The 21987-nt window shown below is 43.0% G+C and overlaps 1 protein-coding gene across 2 annotated transcripts; it reads left to right on the forward strand.

The window, feature by feature from the left end:
- Positions 1-52: 52 nt before the first annotated feature.
- On the forward strand, positions 53-21006 carry UBE2L6 (ubiquitin conjugating enzyme E2 L6). 2 transcript variants are annotated; one of them, XM_037838397.1, is made up of 4 exons: positions 53-200; positions 3159-3254; positions 11140-11326; positions 19849-21006. In XM_037838397.1, the coding sequence occupies exons 1-4, from the start codon at positions 174-176 to the stop codon at positions 19998-20000; spliced, it is 462 nt and encodes a 153-aa protein (XP_037694325.1). In that variant the 5' UTR covers positions 53-173; the 3' UTR covers positions 20001-21006. The 2 variants fall into 2 exon arrangements, with proteins under 2 accessions (XP_037694325.1, XP_037694326.1); XM_037838398.1 differs by lacking the exon at positions 53-200 and adding an exon at positions 2251-2289.
- The last annotated feature ends 981 nt before the right edge of the window (positions 21007-21987 follow it).

Here is a 21987-nt window from a genome sequence, read left to right on the forward strand (position 1 = left end):
GGTCTCAGCGGAGCCGGCGGGGAGCGGGTCTACACCGCCCGGACGTCGGCGCCGGGGGGAGCGGCGCGTGGGCGGGGTCCCGGGGGTGGAGTTCCCCCGGGCGGGGCGCCTGCGGGCCGTCGGTCTGCGTACAGTTCCGCTGGTGTCCGCCGGAGCCCACACTCGGTCCCGAGATGACGGCGAGCAAGCGGGTGGCGAAGGTAACCGCGAGTGGGATGACCCACGGCTGCCCGCGCCCCCCCACTCCCTCCTCCCCGCGTCCCTTCCCGGGCTCTGCGAGAGCGTGTGGGTACCAGGGTTGGCCGAATCCCTGACATCCCCGCCTCCCAGCCCAGGGGAGGAGTAGGTCTGCGAGAGGGGGCCAGACTTGGGGTTTGGGGGAGGGGTTCTTGCGGAGCCGGGGTGGGGGGCGGTGTCGTGGCCCCCTGAGCTGTGCTGAGAATGGGGACGAGCCCACCTCAGGTCCCCCCCACCCCAAGGTGGTTTCAGTTTCACTTCTCCTGCCAGAAACTTGAGGGAACAATTGCAGAAAGCGTTCCTGGGTGACTTCCTAGTGGCACGCACTCTGCTGGGTATGGTGGGGGAGAGGGAGGGTTCTGAGCAGAGATAAAAGTGAACAAAGTCCTTGCCTTGGAGTAATAGCCTGTGGCCCATCGCTTAGGTTGATACCTTTCTTACTAAAGTCCAAAGAAGCGTTAGATGCTGACTAGGAGTTCCGGGCAGAGTTCCCTGGGCGTTCTCTGGAGGAAAAGATGCCAAGGTGACCTCGTAGACCTCCTGGAGATGGTGGTGGGTGTTGATTCATTCATTCGTTCCACAAATGCTGAATGCCTACTGTGTGCCCACTTCTAGGAGATAGCGAGGCAGAGGTGAACAAGCCAGACACACATCCCTGCTCTTGCCGAGCTTTCATTCTAATCAGGGACACAATTTTAAATGCAGTTTGGAAGGATGGTGGTGGTGGTGGTGGTGGGGGATCTCCAGGATGTTTGGGGAACTGGAGTATAGCCAGAAGATGGAGCTAGATGGGGGAGGAAAGGCAGTCCTGGTGAAGTGGGTCTCACCACCCCACTGTCCACCCCCACCCCCCTCCTTTGTGTCTCTCAGAAGTGTCCCTCCAGTCTGCAGAGTAGAAGGACAGCTTGAGGGGTTGAAGGAGGGTACCTGCTATTCTCAGCCTCCAAGAAGAAGATGCCGTCTGACTGGGGCACTCAGAGCAGGCTCAGCTGGAAAGAACTGAAATTTGGAGGTTGGCTGGAGATGGGGCAGGGGGTTCTTTCAGCCAAGTGGCAAAGAGATGGGATTTGTTGCACTGGCAGTTTACATCAGTTATTTCGTCTAATTCTCACAGCTACCATGTGGCGTAAGTAATAGCACCTCCATTTTGCAGATGTGGAAATGAGGCTCAGAGAGAGTAAGCCCAGCATCACCCAATAAGGAAGTGAAGGGGCTGGGAACCGAGCCAGGCCTGCTTGGGTCCAAACTGCGGGCTTTCTCAATGACTTCCGTGCTTTCACTTTCTGTTCCTTTTAAGTCTGGCTATTTCCTAACAGGCCTCAGAAAAGAACTGTGTGTCCTAGCTTGGTTTCAGCATCTGCAGCCTTTGGGAAAATTTTGGCAGAACTCTTTTATAACATATAAAGTCTTAAATGTTCCCAGTTATAGTAAAGTCAGGAAAATGTCCATTCCAGAGCTTTTCTTTTTCACCTTGCACTTCGTTCTTACCAAAGAGTCAGATGACACTGAACTTATAGTAGAAAATCCTCCTTCTAGTTGGATAAAGATAAATGACGCTTGTGCAGAAGGCACCAGAAGCAGTTCGTTGGTATGAAGGGAGGTGGAGGATTTGGCTGAGAGATAGGAGAGAGGGGGGCAGAGAAAATTCACATGGCTCAGAGGGTTAAAGGGCTCTTTCCCAACTGCGGGCTGTGTTTGCCCAATCTCAAGCTCATCATTATTGACATTTGGACCAAATAATTCTTCATGGGGTGAGATACACAGGATGCCAGTAGTACTCACCCCACATTATGACAACCAAATATGTCTCCAGACATTGGTAGGTATCCGCTGGGGGTAAAAGCCCCAGCTGAGAATTGCTGGTCTATACCTACTATGTATACCAGAGGGATATGACCTACCCTTGAACGTATTTTTATCTCCTTTTTTTTAAAGGTTCTGTAGTTGCACAGAATGGACCCCAAAAAGGTTCCTTGGTTAAATATGTTTGAGAAGTATTGCACACACCGTGGAGATTCGTGACCTGCAATGAAGGCTCTGGGAAGCCCTGCTGTAAAGAAATTGGCTTGGCCCAGTGTTTCCTAAACTAACTTGGCCATGGAACCCTTTTCCTGAAATAACTATTAACCTTCCATGGGATGCACTGTACACATTTGCCCTGCCTGGGCCCTCTGCCTTGGTGCCCTTCCCCTTCTCTGCATGGCAGACTCCTATTTATGTAGGGCCCAGCTTACAACATGCAGCCTCTGTGACTCCCTGCTGCTCCCCTCACCTCTCCCTCCCCATTATGTATCTACATGTCATTGCATTCATGTTTCCTCCATGACTCCAACGAAGTTCCTGAGGACTGGGCTCTGTCTTAGACAGGTGTCAATAGAGGATGCACAGTAAATGGCTGTTGAGAGAATTCAGTGGTGTCCAGGTGATTGGGCCACATTTCTGAGGAAGTGAGACACTCTTTGCCCCCATGTTTCTCTGCTTGGCGTGTAGAGTCATTTACTTTCCCCAGCCCTGGGCGGGTAGAGTTTGACAGGGTCTTTGCCACCCACTCTGCCATGAGCATGTTGTCCCGTGGGACACTCAGCAGATGCTTATGGAAGGGAGGGAGGGAATTAAGACCTGGTGATTTTCTAGGAAGAAGGCAAGAGGGCACAGGTCAGGTACCTGGGAGAGTTTTCTCCCGTGCTGAATCTGAGAGAAGTGTTCTGGGTCTTTCCTGCATCTCATACCTACAGAGCTGTGGTGAGGCTGAAATCAAAGCATTCTCATAAAGTACTCAGCGCCATGCCTGTCACACACCCAGTGCTCATTACCTGGGGGCTCTGCATTGGCTGGCTTCTGCCCTCTACTGTGCTGGGGCCAGGGAAGGGGCTGCAGTAGGGAAGACGAGGCCGACTGCCCACTTGCTGTGCCCCCTGCAGGAGCTGGAGGATCTTCAGAGGTCACCTCCCCGGTATCTGCGGAACCTGTTCAGCGACGACGCTAACGTCTTGGTGTGGCACATGCTTCTCCTGCCTGTGAGTGGCCGTGGGGATCGCAGCTTGGGATTGGGGGAGGCTTAGGCCAGGGGCATGGGCAGTGAGGGTAAGTGCTGGGCAGGAATTGTCCCTACCCTAGCGTCCTTTTATTGGAAATATTCATTGGTGGAGGGGTCTCCATTTGGATGGATTGCTTCTGAGGCCCAGGCAGGCTGGTGGAGAGGCTAAAAGGCCTTTGGACTTAGTGGGAGATACTTTCCTCCAAGCTGTAGCCACCAAGCCCACCACAGAAGCTGTCACCCCTTTAGCAGATAAACAGCATCAAAAAGAAAAAGAAAAAAAGAGAAAATCTCCCAGACCTTTGTCAAGGGGTTTGGCGGGGGGGGACGTTCAAGTTCCCACAGTTGGTACAATTTATTTCCCCAAACCTGAAATGTAGTTTTTTCTTTTTAAAATAGTTTATTTTGAAACAATTGGACACTTACAGGACAGTTGCCAAAATAATACAAACCTCATACAGAGAACTATAACACACCCCACCCCCGATACCCATATCTACCAATTTAATATTTTGCCACATTTGCTGTTTCAGTCTCTCTATCCATCTAGCTATCAATCTACCCATCTGCCTGTCTATTTTCCAAATGTCTGAGAGTAGATTGCATACATCATGCTCTGAACACATATTTCGTGTGCATTTTCTAAGAACAAGGATATTCAGTTGTTTTTTTTAATTTCATCATTCAGTAACTATTTTTTTATTAGAGCAGTTATAAGTTTAAAGAAGAATCATGCAGAAAGTATAGAGTTCCCATTTCCCTCTTCTCACACAGTTTTTTCCTATGATTAACATTTTGCATTAGTGTGGTTCCTTTGTTACAATTGATGAAACAATTATACTATTAACTGTAACTTATAACTTAACATTAGGATTCAATCTTTGTGCTGTACAGTCCTATGCTGCATTTATTCCTGGTATCTTCTATTCAACCTAAAATTTCCCATTTTATCTACTTTCAAGTACACAATTGAGTGCTGCTAATTACCTTCACAGAGTTATGCCTCCATCACCATCATCTATTGCCGAAACTTCTCCATCTCCCCAAATAGAAACTCTACCAAGTAAACATTAACTTGTCATTCCCACCCCCACACAGCCCCTGATAACTTGTATTCTAGCTTCTGACTTTATGAATTTGCGTGTTCTGCAAATTTCATATACGTGAGATCATACGTTGTTTATCCTTTTCTGTTTGGTTTATTTCTCTTAAAATGTCTTCAAGTTTCATCCATCAGAACTTCATTCCTTTTTTACAGCCAAATAATATTCTGTTGTATGTATATACTACATTTTATCTATTCATTGGTTGGTGGACATTTGGGTTGCTTCCAACTTTGGGCCATTATGAATATGCCTGTATGAACATCAGTGTGCAAATATGTGTTTGAGTCCCTGCTTCCAAGGGAGATTGCTGGGTTGTATGGTAATTCTATATTTAACTTTAAAGGAATCACTAAACTAGTTTTCACAGTGGCTGTACATTCCCACCAACAGCATACAAAGTTTCCTATTTCTCTGCATCCTTGCCAGCACTTGCTATTTTTAATAATGGCCATTCCAGTGGTATGAAATGGTGTCCCATTGTAGCTTTTTTTTTTCATTGTGGTTTTGATTTGCATTTCCTTAATGACTAAATGTTGAGCATCTTTTCATGTGTTTATTGGCCTTTTGTATATATATATTTGGATTAATGTCAATTTTCCTATTTTGCTTATTTGTAATTGGGCTGTTTATCTTTTTATTATTGAGTTACAGGAGTTCTGATATTAAGCTCTTATTAAACAATGGTTTCCAAATATTCTCTCCCATTTTGTAGGTTGCCTTTTTTACTTTTTGATAAAGTCCTTTGATGCACAAAAGTTTTTAATTTTGATGAAGTACCACTTATCAATTTTTTCTTTTGTTGGTTGTGCTTTTGGTATAAAGTCTAAAATCCCATTGCCTAACAAGGTCCTGAAGATGTTTCCCCATCTTTTCTTCTAGGAACTTTATAGTTTTGGTTCTTATATTATGTCTTTGATCCATTTTGAGTTAATTTTTGTATATGATGTGAGATAGGGGTCCACCTTCAATTTTTTCCATACCATTTGTTGCAGAGACTGTTCTTTCTCCAATTGGACCTGGCACCCTTGTCAAAAATCAGTTGGTCATAGGTGTGAGGGTTGATTTTTTATTTTAAGTATATAGAAAGCTTGTATAACTCAGATTTATTGATTTTCTGATTTAATGCAGACTTTGACTTTTTTAATTAAAAATATTTGTACTAAAGCAAGTTGTATTTTTTTTCTTTACATGCACTTCTTATTAACATAGTTTTGAATCTTCTTTAAATTTATTGAAACACAGTGCTGTCTGAAAATAAGGAAGTGCTTACAGATCAGCCACTTCTGAATGGAGCATGTGGCTGATTTAATAAACTAGTTAGTTGAATGGGAAAATAACAAACATGGAATATTTAAAACTTTTTTTTTTGAGGTAAGTGTTACCCAAAACTCAAGGTTGCTAAGGCTTTAGATAAGGTTTCGTTTATTCCAATTCTAGCATACTTTTTCTGTTTTTTAAACACCCGCATATCTTTGCAGAAATCTGTGAATTGAAAAATACTTTCAAGAACACTTTTTTTCCATGGTTTATTGTAGTGTAACTGATTAGACAATTAATCAATCAGTCTCTACTTGTAGGAGAAATTGCTATCCATCTTTTAATGACCTACAAATAAAGGAATTGAGTTTTTAAACAGTAGGTATCCCTGGCTGCTAAATGCTTTCTCACTTTCCCTTGTTAAGATTCAGAACATTCTAAGTGACTGTTTTGCTACAACCATGATTGTTTCATCTTGTCTTTATTTAAATTTATTTTATCTTTAAAAGTACACTTATTTCTGAAAAAATTTTAATGAAATAAACACTTAGAACAAATATAAATACAAGATACTTGGGACTACTGCATATAGCTTAGATTTTTATGAAAAATATGAGGGGATATGGCTGCTTTAAAAAGAAAGTAATAAAAATAGAAAATCTCAGTTTTTTTTTTAAAAAAGCAAAATAAATTATTCAGCAGTTGTCTAGAAAACTAATCAGGCTATTGAGTTCTGTACTGATTTTCAAAAACGAAAGAAGTTTTGGTGGCACGAGGGCTTTTTCATTGAAAGTAAGTGAAGAATAAAACCAATATTTACAAAATTTCTGTTGGTGAGGTTTTCTCATTTTATTTTCAAGTTTTGAAGTAAGTGTTATCCAAAACTCAAAGAGTATTTTGTAAATATTCAACTTTTACACTTAAAGGTGACATCAAGTACAGAATTAACATTTGAAATTTCAGTTGTTATTTTTAAGCAATCAAGATGGTTGAACAAGTTTGAATTATAAAATTTCTATTCAAATCTGCAGCTAAAAACATATGATTATACAAATGATAAGCCCTTGCTGCATATATAGCTTATGGTACAACCCCTCTACTTATTTTCCTAAAGATGGGTTTAGTCACATACCTAGGCCAAAATCAATTAGCAAGCAGTAAATTGAAAATGGCTCAGAGTAGCATGACGGCCAGGGATATAAGTGGCCCAGGTACCCAGGTCCCACTGTATCCAGTCCCGCACTGACAATCAATCATGATACGCTTTGCCGAGCCCAGAGGCAGCCCTTCAAAATCCCGTGCAGCCCAGTAGGGCTCCAGTTGTTCCCTGACATACATCATTTCATGTACACCGTTGTAAGACTGACAAAACAGTGAAAACACTGAATGCAAGAGGGCTGATTTTTTTTATGCAATTTTATTGAGATATAATCACATGACGTAACAGTCATTCAAAGTATACAATCAGTTGTTCACAGTATCGTCATATAGTTGTGCTTTCATCACCACTGTCAAACTATGAACATTTTCATTACACCAAAAAATAAAATAAAAATAAAAAAGAATATCCAAAACATCCCATTCCCCACCTCCCCCCACTTTTCACTTACTTTTTTTAATACAGTTTTATTGAGATATATCCACACACCTTACAGTCATCCACAGTGTACAGTTATTCACAGCACCATCATATAGTTGTGCGTTCATCACCAGAATCAATTCTGAACCTTTTCCTTACTCCAAAATAAAAATGAAAGCCAAAAAAGAACACCTAAATCTTTCCATCCCTTCCATTCCACCCTATTGTTCATCTAAGCTTTGTCCCCATTCTTCCACTCATCTGTCCATATACTGGATAAAGGGAATGCGAGCCACAAGTTTTCACAGTCACACAGACACACTATGCAATTTGCATAGTTATACAATTGTCTTCAAGAATCAAAGTCATTGGGTTGCAGTTTGACAGCTTTAGGTATTTCCCTGTAGCCATTCCAACACACTAAAGACTAAAAGGTGATATCTGTATAGCACATAGGAATACCCTCCAGAGTGACCTCTCGACTCCATTTGAAATCTCTCAGCCACTGGAACCCTACTTTGCTTCATCTCTTCCCCCTTTTGGTCAAGAAGATCCTCTCGGTCCCACAGCGCTGGGTCCTGGCTCATCCCCAGAAGTCATTTCCTACATTGCCAGGGGTATTCAACCCATGGGAGTCACGTTCCACATAGCGGGGAGGATAGTGAGTTCACTTGCTGAGTGGGCTTAGAGAGAGAGGGGGCCACATCTGAGCAACAAAGAGGCTCGGGAGGGGAAGAGGGGAGGGTCGCTCCTAGGCACAATCATAAGTGGGCTTACCCTCTCCCTTGCAGCAACTAGGTAAGACTGACAAAACAGTGAAAACGCTGAACGCAAGAGGGTTGATTTTTGAACTCTCAATTCTAATCCGAGGTCTGTATGTCTGTCCTTGTGCTAGTACCATGCTGTTTTGATTACTGTATCTTTGTAATAAGTTTTAAAATTGGGAAATGTGAGTCCTCCAACTTTGTTCTTCCTTTTCAAGATGTTTTTTGGCTATTTGGGGCCTCTTACCCTTCCATATTGGTTGATGATTAGCTTTTCCATTTCTACAAAGAAGGCTATTGGAATTTTGATTGGGATTGCATTGAATCTATAAATCGCTTTGGATAGAACTGGCATCTTAACAATATTTAGTCTCACTAGTTTTCCTTTAAAGACTGTATTTCTGAAAATTATTGTTCCTTATGACAGCACAGAAAATTCAACTTTACTGTTCTGAGTTTTCTATATTTATTATTTGATATCGTTTTGCTAAAATTTACCTTTGAAAGTGATATTCCAAAGAACTTATCAGACTGGAAGATCTCTGTTTTGTCATCTAATTATTAGTGACTGAAAATACTTTCCTTGAGAGATTCATCTGTAGGCCTTTGGTTACTTGGAAATAAAAACTAAAACTTAAACTTTTGGTTAGTCAAAGCTCTTTGGAATGTAAAGGGAACAGTTCATCGTATTTAGGATTTGGACTTTTTACTAGCAATGCAGGTGACCTCGTTGTGCCACCTCTTCTCTTTTAACTGACCTGTAGCCCAGAGAAATAGAGTTGATAATGTGCTTGAGTTGAGTCAATATTTGAGCATTCTATCAAGTCCCTTGGGCTGCTGGGTTGAAGCAATTCACTTACCTGTCTTGGACTAAGATACCTGCTCTGGCCTCAGGTGTCAAGGGGAAGAAGATGCTAGAAGAAACTCCAGGGACTGATTAGATCTCCAAGGAGAACAGCTTTGAGATGATAAGCATCAAGTGGGGAGGAGCAGGTCAGAAGGAAAAGGGGTCATAGGAAAATCTACAGAAGGTCGCATTTGAGAAAATACAGTGAAATTAGAGGATCCCAATGATTGACATGAGTAGGTGTGGCCCAGGAACTCACCAGAGACCTTCCAGCCAAACAGGTCCTGAAGAAGCATGCTAGCTGGGAAGGATTCTAGGGCTAGGGGACCAAAGCTTGATGCAGAATAGCCAGGGGGATCTGAAGATGCCCAATGAAGGCATAGAGGAGGGGATGGTTGGCTGTCTGGGCAAGGGGAACAAGGAAAGGTGTGAGGAATGAGCAAACAATGTCCCCCTCAAAGGCCCAGTCTCAATCCACACGTTCACCCAGATGGCCTCAGTTGTAACCTGGTGGCCAAAGACACTTACAGCAGGATGAACCTTTTGAGGCTAGTAGGAAACGACCACATTTACTGAGAATTCCCTCTTTGTGGTTACATGGAATCCTCACTTGTCCAAGGTCACAACATAAGGTGGTGGGACTAGAATTCAGTCGACTCCAGAGTTTCCTCTCTGAGCCACTTCATGAAAGTTAGATGGCTTTCAAACTTTTTTTGTATGTGTGTTATTTAATTCAGAACTGAGAAGGAACTAGAACTTTCTCAGCAGTGCTTTAGGGGCAATATGAAATCCCCTGTTGAATCCACCTCCTTCATTTTACAGATGAGGAAACTGAGTCCTAGAGAGGCAGAGTGATGTGCTCAAAGCCACGCAACTCAAGGCAGAGCTGGGGCGGGTCCTCTAGCTCTCGGCTCCACCGTTCTGTTACCTCCTTGCTCAGTTAAGACGTGGGACACCCTACAAGCAGCCTCTGTAGACTGGCACACACAGACACTCCCCATCCTTTTCTGAGGCCCCAGCCCTTGGCACTGTCTCCATGTATAGATCCTAGCCTTTTCTTATTATGGAGAGCTTGAAAGCTGAGACAGTTTTCTTCTCTGCCCCTGATTTGCTTCATCTGTTAGACACAGCCAAGAACACTATGGCTTCCATTCTGACCCCTGCTAAGGAGGAAAACTCTGTTAAAACTTTGACTTGGTGCTTCACTACTTATGTCCATCTGGCTGTCCTTTCCCCATCCTCTCAACAGAGATGGTTCTGAAAGGACTAGGTGCTTTGGAACAGCCTAAAGGCCGCGGTGCTCTCTATTGGGGTCACCCAAGTTCTGGGGTTCCAGCCTTCCAGGACTATAGAGTCGGGGTCACGTGTGGAGATGCTGAGACAACAGCACTGGGTACCCATCCCGGCACTGTTAACTTTCTAGCTGTGTAGCGAGTTACTTACATGCACTGAACTCGAGTTTTCTCTTCTGAAAATGGAGATGCTAATAGTTGTGAGCTTCACCACACGTATCACGTAGCTGATGCATATGCAGTGCTTGCCACGTGTCAGTCCTTGCTCTAAGCCTATGGCACAAATTAACTTGTTTAATCTTAACATAAGCCCTATGAAGAAGTAAGTCTATTGTTATCCCCATACTGAAGCACAGAGTGGTTAGGTTACTTGCCAAGGGCCACACAGCTAGTGAGTGGCAGAGCCAAGGTTCACACCCAGAGGCTGGTTCCAGAGTCCATGTAACCTTTCTACTCTGCTGCATAGACTGATACATGCCAAGCCCTTAGCAAAGGGTGGCACAGAGTAGGTGCTCAGGAAAGTCTTCAGTCTTCTAAATCGGGAGGTCCTTCTGCAGTCATTCCAGTTCTTATCATTCCTCATTTTCTTTATCTCCTCACCACCCCAGTGACAACGTTCTTCTGTACTTGCTAACCCTGTCACCGAGGATGTTGTCTCCTTCTCCTCCTCCATAGTTCTCACAAAGACTTTTTCATTTTTTAGGTGAGGAAACTGAGGCCCAGAGAAGGGAGGCAGCTTGCCTCTGGTCACACAGCAAAAGCCAGGATCAGACTTTCTGACTCCCATTCCTGGGCTCTTTTGTGATTCCACCTTCCACTATTCCGTGGTCAGTTTCTGAATGGATTCAGACCCAGCCATACACTCCACCTGTGGTTCTTCCCAAGAGTGGAGCAGAGGGTGTCTGGGACCTTGGGCTGGGGGCCGGGGGGAGGAAAAACAGATGAGAGCTCTAGGAGGAAAGCGGTTTTTTCAGAGCAGCCATGCCTCCAAGCGGAACATGACCCCTTCTCTCTCCACAGGACCAACCTCCCTACAACCTTAAGGCCTTCAGCCTGTGCATCATCTTCCCTCCGGATTATCCATTCAAGCCCCCCATGTTGAAATTCACAACCAAGATCTACCACCCCAACGTGGATGAGAATGGACAGGTGTGCCTGCCCATCATCAGCAACGAGAACTGGAAGCCTTGCACCAAGACCTGCCAAGGTGGGGCTGGGCCTTGCCTAAAGGGCAGGGACCAAGACTAGACAGGGGTTAGTGGACTGATTTGGGGTGAGGAAAGCCCAAAAGGGGAGGAGACAAAGACTGGGTCTCAGCTGAGGCTGTCGTTAGATAGGATGGCTGCCTCCTGAGATCCCGGCTAGCTGATCTGCTCCTACAGCTGGGCAGTTGTGACAGAGGGACTTTGCCACGGTTCGCTGGAGAGAGGGATGGAGCTTGGCTGGTGAGGAAAGGGCTTGAGATAAGAAGACCTGCTGCTCCATCTGTGGTCCTTGGGCAAGTCACTTTGTTTCTGGGCATCAGTGAAGAGGGATGTATTCATTTCCTAGGCTGCTGTAACAAGTCACCACAAAGTAGGTGGCTTAAAACCAAAGAAACATTCTTGCACAATTCTGGAGGCCAGAAGTTTGAAAGCAAGTTATTGGCAGGGCCACACTCCCTCTGAAGTATCTGGGAGAGGATCCATTTTTGCCTCTTCTAGCTTCTCATGGCTGCAGGAGTTCCTTGGCTTGTGGCAGCACTGGAGTCTTTCCTCTTGTCTTTGTCTTTGTGTCCACATTTCCCCTTTCAGAGGCCACCAGTCATTGAGTTTAGGGCCCACTTTAATCCATTTTGACCTCATCGGAATTTAACTAATTACATCTGCAAAGACCATATTTCCGGATAAGTTCTGGGTGGACATGAATTTGGAGGGACACCCACTCTTCAATCCAGTACAAGAGGATTGACCTGATTGTGATAAGCACCATCACCTGATGGAGCACTTTTGACATTGTGCCAAGAGCTTTGCTCACCAACTCCATAGAATCCCCCCCGGCAACCCCACGAGTTAGTGCTATCATGAACCCTGTTTTATATGCAAAGACCCTGAGGCGTATAAGAGGTGACACAATTGCCTAAACTTACCCAGCTAGCAAGTGAGAGCTAGGGTTTGAAGCCAGACCTGGCCGATTCTAGAACAGTGCTATCCAACAGGACTTTTTGCAGTGATGGAAATGCTCTGTAGTTCCACTGTCCAATGCCGTGGTCACTTGCCACAGGTGGCCACTGAGCCCTTAAAATGTGGCTAGTGTGACTGAGGAACTGAATTTTTAATTGTATTTCATTTTAATTAATTTAAATTTAAATTTAAATAGCCACATATGGCTAGTACGCTGTATTGGACAACACAGCTCTAGAGCCTGTGGGTTTGATTAGCGTATTGTCTATCGTGCTTCTGGACCAGCTCAGTTCTTTTTTTAAAAAATTAATTTATATATGACGAAATCATTTTAACCAATTCTTTGACACTGAGTACATTGAGAATAGTGTAACTTTCACTACTATCTATTTCCTGACTATTTTCATCATCCCAAACCAAAACTTAAACTCATTTAGCAATAACTCTCATTCCCCCCCATCCTTGGTAACTACTATTCTGCTTTCTGTCTCTATGAATTTGCTTAAGAAAAATCATATAATAACATTTGTCCTTTTGTGTCCTTCTTATTTCACTCAACACGCTGTCTTCAGGGTTCATCCATGTTGTAGCATGTCAGTAGTAAAGTCCCCACTTGAATTCCCGATTTTAGTATTTATGTTGTTTTCTTTGTCAGTCTGACCAAAGGTTTGTTGATGTTTATTGATCTTTAAAAAAAAAAAAATGGCTTTTGGTTTTGTTGATTCTCTCCATTATTTTCCCATTTTCTATTTTATTTATCTCTGTTCTAATCTTTATTATTCTCTTCCTTCTACCAATGTTGGGTTTAGTTTGCTCTTCTTGTTCCACTTTCTTTAGGTGTGAAGTTAGGTTATTGATTTGTGATCTTTCTTCTTTTTTAATGTAGTTATCTAGAGCTATAAATTTCCCTGTGAGCACTGCCTTCAGTGTATCTCAGAAGTTTGGGTTTGTTGTGTTTTCATTTTCATTTGTCTCAAGATATTTCCTAATTTCCCTTGTGATTTTTTCTTTGATCCATTGGTTGCTTAATTGTATGTTGTTTAATTTCCACATATTTGTAAATTTTCCAGTTTTCCTTCTGTTATTGATTTTAGCTTTATTCCATTGTGGTCCAAGAAGACACTTTGTATGACATAAGTATTTTTTAATTTACTAAGATGTAATTTGTGGTCTAACATATGGTCCATCCTGGAAAATGTTCCCTGTGCACTTGGGAAGAATGTGTTTTCTGCTGTTGTTTGGTGGAATGTTCTATACCTGCCCATTAGGTCTAATTACTTAATAGCGTTGTATGAGTCCTCAATTTCCTTATTGCTCTTCTGTTTAATTGTTCTCAATTATTGAAAGTGGTGTATCAAAGTCTCCAGTTATTATCGTGGAATTAGGCAGTTTTCCCTTCAGTTCTGTCAGTTTTTGCTTCATATATTTTGGGGCTGTGTTGTGAGGTACATATATGTTTATAATCGTTATATCTTCTTACTGGGTTGAATCTTTTATCAATATATAAAATCTTTCTTTGTTTCTTGTAATTTTTTTTTTTGCTTATTTTGTCTGACAATAGTATAGGCATATAATATAATATAATATATAATATAATGATATATAATATAATAATAATATAGCCACACCAGCTTTCTTTTGATTACTGTTTGTGTGGAGTATCTTTTTCCACCCTTTTACTTTCAGTTTCTTTGTGTCTTTGTATCTGAAGTGAGTCTTTTATAGACAGCATATAGATGGATCATGCTTTTTCTCCAATCTCTGCCTTTTAATAGGGGAGTTTAATCCATTGACATTTAAGGTAATAACTGAGAAGGGTTTACTTCTGCCCCTTAGCTATTTGTTTTCTGTATGCCTTGTATGTTTTTTTGCTTCTCAGTTACTCCATTGCTGCCTCTATTTTTTTGTATTTAGTTGCTTTTTTGTAGTATACTATTCTGATTCCTTTCTTCTTTCCTTTTCTCTATATTTTTAAAGTTATTTTCTTAGTGATTACCTTTTTAACATCTTAAATTAATAACAACTTGCTTCAACCAGTACCAACCTAGTTTCAGTAGTTCTACAAACTCTCTATCCCTATATATCTCCATTTCTCCCCTTGATACTGTTATTGTTTCAGAGTATGTCTTTACACATTGTATGCCCATTAATATAGATTTAAAATGTTATTTTACACATTCACCTGTTAAGTTATGTGGGGCAGGGAAGCAGTTACAAACCAAAAATACAATAATGCAGGATTTTATGTTACACAGGTAGTTATCTTTGCCATTGTTCTTTACTTCATCTTCTGGCTTCAAGTTATTGTTTAGCTTCCTTTTATTGCAGCCTGAAGGACTCCCTTTAACACTTTTTGTAGGACAGGTCTTCTGGTGATAAACTCTTTTAGCTTTTGTTTATCTGTAAATGTCTTAATTTCTTCCTTCACTTTAAAACATTTTTTTTCCTCCTTCATTTTTGAAAGATAATTTTTCCGGAATATAGAATTCTTGGCTGACAGGTTTTTTCTTTAAGGACTTTGAATGTACCATCCTACTGTCTTCTGGCTGCCATGGTTTCTGATGAGAAATCCATCCACTGTTATGATTTGGGAAATTTTCGGCCATTATTTCTTCAAATACTTTTTTTGCTCCTTTCTCCATCTTGTCCTTCTGGGACTCCAGTGATGCATATATTGGTATTCTTGATGGTGGCCCACAGTTTCCTCAGCTCTGTTCATTTTTCTTCATTACTTTTTCTTTCTGCTTCTGACACTGGATAATTTCCATTGTCTTGTCTTCAATTTTGCTGATCCTTTCCTCTGCCTGTTCAAATCTGCTGGTGAACCCATTTAATGAGTTTCTTATTTCAATTACTGTACTTTGCAGCTCCAAATTTTCTGTTAGGTTCCTTTTTTTTTTTTTTAATTGAGATTGTTCAGATACCATACGACTATCCAAAGATCCAAAGTATACAATCAGTTGCCCACGGCACCACCATACAGCTGTGCATCCATCAACACATTTTTTTTTTCAATTTTTAGAACATTTTCACTACTCCAGAAAAGAACAAAGACAAAAAAAAGGAAACGCACATCCTCCCATACCCCTAACAATGCCCCCCCCCTCCATTATTGATTCATAGTTTTGGTATAGTACATTTGTTACTGTTGATGAAAGAATGTTAAAATACTACTAAGTGTAGTATATAGTTTGCAATAGGTATACATTTTTTCCTTATATGCCTCTCTATTATTAACCTCTAGTTATAGTGACATAACATTTGTTCTAGTTCGTAAGAGAGATTTGTAATATTTGTATAGTTAATCACGGACATTGTCCACCACAAGATTCACTGTTTTATACATTCCCATCTTTTAACCTCCAGCTTTCCTTCTGGTGACACGTGTGATTCTGAGCTTACCCTTTCCACCATGTTCACACACCTTTTAGCACTGTTAGTTATTCTCATTACATGCTACCATCACCCCTGTCCATTTCCAAATATTTAAGTTCACCCTAGTTGAACATTCTGCTCATAATAAGCAACCACTCCCCATTCTTTAGCCTCATTCCATATCCTGGTAACTTATATTTCATGTCTATGAGTTTGCATATTATAATTAGTTCATATCAGTGAGACCCTGCCATATTTGTCTTTATGTGTCTGTCTTATTTCACTCAGTATAGTGCCGTCAAGGTTTCTTCATCAACCCATTTCTTTTAAGATGGTTTTGTTCAAACACTATACATTCCGTCCTAAGTAAACAATCATTGGTTCCCTGTATAGTCACGTATTTATATATTGAGCACCATCGCAACTCTCTATATAAGGACATTTCTTCCACAAAGACAGAGGAAGAGTCAAAGAAGGCAGAGAGGCAAAAGAAAAAGGCAAGAGAAAGAGAGAACAAACAAACAAACAAAAAAACTTCATAGCTAGAAGGTGACAAAAGGAAAGATAGCATTAACCTAAAGTAGAATAAAGAGTCAGACAACATCACCAATCCTGGAGTCCCATACCCTTCCTATTTCCCACTCCCCCATATGCATTTAGCTTTGGTATATTGCTTTTGTTACATTAAAGGAAGCATAATACAATGTTTCTGTTAATTCTAGCCTCTAGTTTGCATTAATTGTATTTTCCCCCAGTCCCACCCTATTTTTAACACCTTGCAATGTTGACATTCATTTGTTCTACCTCATGTAAAAACATATTTATACCTTTTATTACAATCGTTGAGCATCCTAGGTTTCCCCGAGTTACACAGTCCCAGTCGTTATCATTCGTCTTTTGTTCTGGTGTCCCACGTGATCCCAGCCTTCCTCTTTCAACCATATTCACAGTCATCTTTGTTCAGTGTACTTACATTGCTGTGCTACTATCTCCCAAAATTGTTTTCCAAACCTCTCACTCCTGTCTTTTCCTTTCTGTCTGCAGTGCTTCCTTTAGTGTTTCCTGTAGAGCAGGTTTCTTGTTCACAAACTCGTTCATTGTCTGTTTCTCAGAGAATATTTTAAGCTTTCCCTCGTATCTGAAGGGTAGTTTTGCCAGATATAGGATTCTTGGTTGGTGGTTTTCCTCTTTCAGTATCTTAAATATATCACCCCACTTCCTTCTTGCCTCCATGGTTTCTGTTGAGAAATCCACACGCAGTCTTAACAAGCTTCCTTTGTATATGATAGATCGTTTTTCTCTTGCTGCTTTCAGGATTCTCTCTTTATCTTTGATGTTTGATAATCTGATTATTAAGTGTCTTGGCATAGGCCTATTCAGATCTATGCTGTTTGGGGTATGCTGTGCTTCTTGGATCCGTAATTTTATGTCTTTCGTAAGAGATGGGAAATTTTCATTGATTATTTCCTCTATTATTGCTTCTGCTCCTTTTCCCTTCTCTTCTCCTTCTGGGACACCAATGACATGTAAATTCTTGCTTTTCATTTTGTCTTTAAGTTCACAGAGACAATGCTTGTATTTTTCCATTCTTTTCTCTATCTGTTCTTTTGTGTGTAGGCTTTCAGGTGCCTTGTTCTCCAGTTCTGAGTGTTTTCTTCTGCCTCTTGAGATCTGCTGTTGTATGTTTCCAGTGTGTCTTTCATCTCTTGTGTTGTGCCTTTCATTTCCATAAATTCCGCCAGTTGGTTTTTTGAGCTTTCAACTTCTGCCTTATGTACGTCCTGTGTTTTCATTATACAGTTCATCTCTTTTGCCATATCTTCCCTAAACTTTTTGAATTCAGTTACTATTAGTTGTTTCAATTCCTGCATCACAGTTGAAGTGCAAGTTTGTTCCCCTGACCGGGCCATAACCTCATTTTTCTTGGTGTAGGTTGTAGTTTTCTGTTGTCTAGGCATGGTTTCCTTGGTTACCCCAATCAGGGCAGAAGGGCCTAAGGTCCCAGAAGGAAGAAATATTCAGTATCCAGTTTCCCTGAGGGTGTGTCTTAGAAAATTGGTACACCCTGTGATGCCTCTGGTCACTGTGCTGTTCTGCCCAGCAGGTGGTGCCTGTTAGCCTATAATTCTTGATGGTATAAGTTCTGAATGAAAGGTAGGTAGTAGAGCTGGACCCCACCCCTTTCCTCTTAGAGAAGATAGACACCCTAGAGGGAGGTCATTAGCATTTCAGTGGTCTCTCTCTGCCTGTGCTATACCCTTGTCTGGGTCACCAGAACTGGGAACTGAAAATGTCTGAGGCTTTCTCCACTGAGTTGAAAAAGGAACAGAGCTAGTCCGAGGCGACCCTCCGGCTCTCCAAGGTCAGTTGTCACCTAAAGCCTCTGTCTACTTGTTGGGAATTTGTACCTTGTAGTGAGCAGTTCACACTTGCTAATTAAAACCCCAGTTGGAGCTCAGCTGAGCTAATATTCGCTTGCTGGGAGAAAGCTTCTCTCTGGCACCACAAGGCTTTGTAGCTCAGGCTGTGGGGGAGGGGTCTCCCAATTTGGAGCTGCAGTTTTTACTTACAGATTTTATGCTGTGATCTCAGGCGTTCCTCCCAATTCAGGTTGGTGTATGATGAGTGGATGGTCACATTTGTCCCCCCGCAGTTATTCCAGATTATTTACTAGTTGTTTCTGTTTGTTTTTAAGTTGTTCCCGGGGGACTGCTTAGCTTCCACTCCTCTCTGTGCCGCCATCTTAGATCCTGTTAGGTTCCTTTTTATAATCTCCATCTCTTCATTTTGTTCAGACATTTTCCTAATTTCATTTAGTTCCTTGAATATGGATTCATTTGGTTTATTGATCATATAAGACAGTTAATTTAAAGTCCTTGACCAAGAATTCCAATGTATGAGCTTCCTCAGGGATGATTTCTGGCAAATTCTTTTTATCCTGTGAGTGGGCTGTATTTCCTATTTCTTTGTGTGTTTTGTAATTTTCAGTTGAGAACTGGGCATTCTGAGTATTATGTTGCATAACTCTGGAAATTTAGTTTTCCCACTCTTCTGGAGTTTTTTTTTTTGGGGGGTGTGTGTGAGAGAGAGAGAGAGAGAGAGGGAGAGAGAGGGAGAGAGAGGGAGGGAGGAGTCTGGAATCATCAATTTGTAACTTTTCCAAACTATTTTGTTCCCAAATGGGGAGAACACAAAGAGAAAAGAGGGAAAAACAGAAACTTCCTCTTTAGGACTCCTCTGCTACATTTGCCTGACGGGGGTTGGAACAGTGGCCATCCTCCGAGTCAGCCCCCCAGCCATCTGAAGTAGCTGATCAAAATCAGTGACCCACTCTCAGATTTTGGAGGTCTAGGCCCTTGTAGCCCATCCTGGCACCAGCAAGCCGTACCAGATGCCTGGGCTTCATTCCCCACTGCTGCCTGCCATGTGGCTGGGGGATGGTAGCTGCTGCAGGGAGGGTGAAATTCACTAATATTTCCTGCAGTTTACCAGCTTCTTCATCCAGATTTTCCCTGGATGATGCACAGCATTCCCTTAGATTCTAGAGTTTCAAAATAGTTGATTCAGATAACTACTGTCAGTTCAATTCCTGGAGCCTCTTGCGCCACCATCTTCCTACAGTTCCTCTCAGCTCAGAAGTTCTTAACCCAGGAAACGAGGATCCTTGAGGGGGAGAATGGCTGGTCCTTGGATGAGCCTCAGGCTGTCTGTGAAGCACTCTTAATGTGTTTGTGCACATGCACATATGCACATGCCTAGGGAGATGGCCCCCAAAGGAAGATTAAGAGCCATGGGGTAGTGGTGGTTTTCTGTCTTTAACCACAGAACCCTTTTTCCCAAATAAAAATTTATTTGGAATCCTAATATAAGACAGAGTAAAATAGCCATTCTTATTGAAATGGGAGTGGAACCCAGGAACCCTACTTATCTCACCAACCCCTATCAGGGGCAACTTCTCTGAAACTGTAGTTAGAAAACCTCTGAAATAACCAAGGCTTTGGGCATCCCCAGCCAGGTAATGGGAGGGGCATTCGATTTGGTTGCAGAGCTGTCCCATGAGAGGGAACCTTCCTGGGGGTCATCCAAGGAGTGATGATGGAGTTACCAGGGGGATCTGGGAGTGGGCGGCATCACCTCCGTGCCCAGGGTTTTTCCCTGTGCCCTGATGTCCTGATCTGGTCTTTCTCCCCAGTCTTGGAGGCCCTCAACGGGCTGGTGAATAAACCGGAGCTGGGGCAGCCCCTGCGGGTGGAACTTGCTGATCTGCTGACACAAAACCCGGAGCTATTCAAGAAGAATGCTGAAGAGTTCACCCGCCAGTTTGGACTGGACCGGCCCTCCTAACTCTGGTTCTGGTTCCCCTCTGGGCTGGGTCCTCTCTGTGCCACACGTGACACTCCTCATGGACTGGAGGCCGGAGCCCCTCGATGGTCCATTCCCTGTTTTTCTTCTCCTAGTTTCTTAGCCATTACTTAGTGTGTGTATGAGGGGGGAGGGAGGTACAGGTATGTGTATGGCTGTGCGGAGCTGCCATCTTCCCCCAATCCCTTTCAGCTCAGATGTTCTTAACCCAGGAAAGGGTTAAGATCATCCAGGCTAGATGATGTAACGGAGTTCCCCACAGGGTCAAAACTCACACCTGGCTTGGTCTGACTCCAAAGCCCACGTTCTCATTGCACTGTCCATCCTCAAATTGGAGCAGGACCATCTAGTCCTTGGATGAGCCTCAGGGTGTTTACGAAGAATTCTTGGGTTTGTGCGCATGCCTATGTGCACAGGCCTAGGGAGATGGTCCCCAGAGGCTCTGTGAAAGATGCCTTGAGGCAATGGTGTTTTTCAGTCTTTAGCCGCAGAACCCTGGTTCACCTGACTGCAGGTGTGTCCGTCCCCAATCCCCGTTCCTCCTACCCAGCCAGGGAGGTTTAAGTTTGCAGCGTTATCAGCCTACCCTCCAGAACTCTGTGATGGGGGAATCCTGGTATCACACAGGGCTGGAGCCCTAGGGGACCGGGGGAACTGGGAGCAGGGAGGCAGGGCATGTGCAGGTAATCATTTACGATGGAGGGATTTGTTGATTGATTGATTGAAATCAGCTAAACTACTTATAGACATGTACAGATTTAGGTGCTAAACCCTTTATTTTCCACCAGTGAAACTGAAACTGAAGAATCTAACCGCTTTCCTGGAAATCCAACTACCAGTTTTTAAAACCACTTGCCAACCCAGTAGATCGCCAGTGCCTGAGGGCAGACCTCAGGCTGTGAGGAGTGTCCTCTGCAACATCCAGTCCTGGGGGAATCACAAAACCCACGTGAGCGCACAGCCATTAAAGCCACAGATGATTTCTGGAGTCTGGCTGAATCTCACTGAGGGGCGGGGTAGTTTCACTGGGAGAAGGGATGGCTGGGGATTTAGCTGCCATCTAAAACAGACGTGGCCCTGCTTTCCTTGGCTCTCCTGGTCTCAAGCTTCACATAACCCCAAATGCTGTGCAGAAAGCTGGCGGTGATGGATGCTTGGCCAGAGGGGCTTTCAAAAGGTCCACAGGGCAGCATCCCCGTTGTGTGGATGAGGCAGCTGAGGGACAGTGGGTTGCCTGGGTCCACACCGGCAATCAGTGCAGCATCTACACCTCCTTCACTGTGCCAGGCTGGTTCTCCCCCCGCCCCCCCTTCCTGAGCATTACTCCTCAGTACACATGCTCCAAAAAGCCAGACAGGATTGTTAGCAAGAAATTATAATCAGCTCAAGGGCTCATCTACTGAGTGATGGAAAAGCAAAAGGAAACCAAAACTTTGGCCTCAATTGGAGAAATTAATTTAATCCAAAGGCAGAATTTTCTGGTTGCAATTGTAAGGTACTGCAAAGCCTCTGGGCTTTTAAGAGGCAGATTATGGGGTATCTTTAGGTCAAGGGAGTCCTTCCAGGCCCTGCTAGCCCAGTTCTGGTGAGACTTTTAAGAATCTTCTATGCCAGCTCCTGGCCTGGAGTTCTCCGAATCAGGGAGACGTGTGGAAAGTGAAATTAGGGAAAGCGCCACTGACAACTTGACATGCAGGGTTTGTTTTTCGTTTTTGGCTACCATTTATTCAGCACATTTGGCCTAGTATTTCATTATCTTAAGTAATCCTCACAACATCTCCATGAGGCTGGAACTGTAAACGGAGGCTCAGAGAGGTTAACTGGTTGACCAAGTTCACACAGCCGGTTAATGGTAAGATCCGGATCTGTCTGACTCCACTGTCTAAACTTCTGACTGCTGGGCTATTGTCCTTGCTCAAATATTTTGCATGGTGTTAGGACTGAGCCAGATGATGGCTAAGGAAACCAA

This window comes from Choloepus didactylus, chromosome 6, assembly GCF_015220235.1.
Source record: "Choloepus didactylus isolate mChoDid1 chromosome 6, mChoDid1.pri, whole genome shotgun sequence".
In the NCBI taxonomy this organism is placed as follows: Eukaryota; Metazoa; Chordata; class Mammalia; order Pilosa; family Megalonychidae; genus Choloepus; species Choloepus didactylus.

Bases quoted from the DNA above. Each gene is read 5' to 3' on its own strand.
- UBE2L6 (XM_037838397.1), top strand. From the start codon at position 174: ATGACGGCGAGCAAGCGGGTGGCGAAG. The intron at 201-3,158 runs GTAACCGCGAGT...TGCCCCCTGCAG, and splicing joins CGAGCAAGCGGGTGGCGAAG to GAGCTGGAGGATCTTCAGAG. The intron at 11,327-19,848 runs GTGGGGCTGGGC...CTTTCTCCCCAG, and splicing joins TTGCACCAAGACCTGCCAAG to TCTTGGAGGCCCTCAACGGG.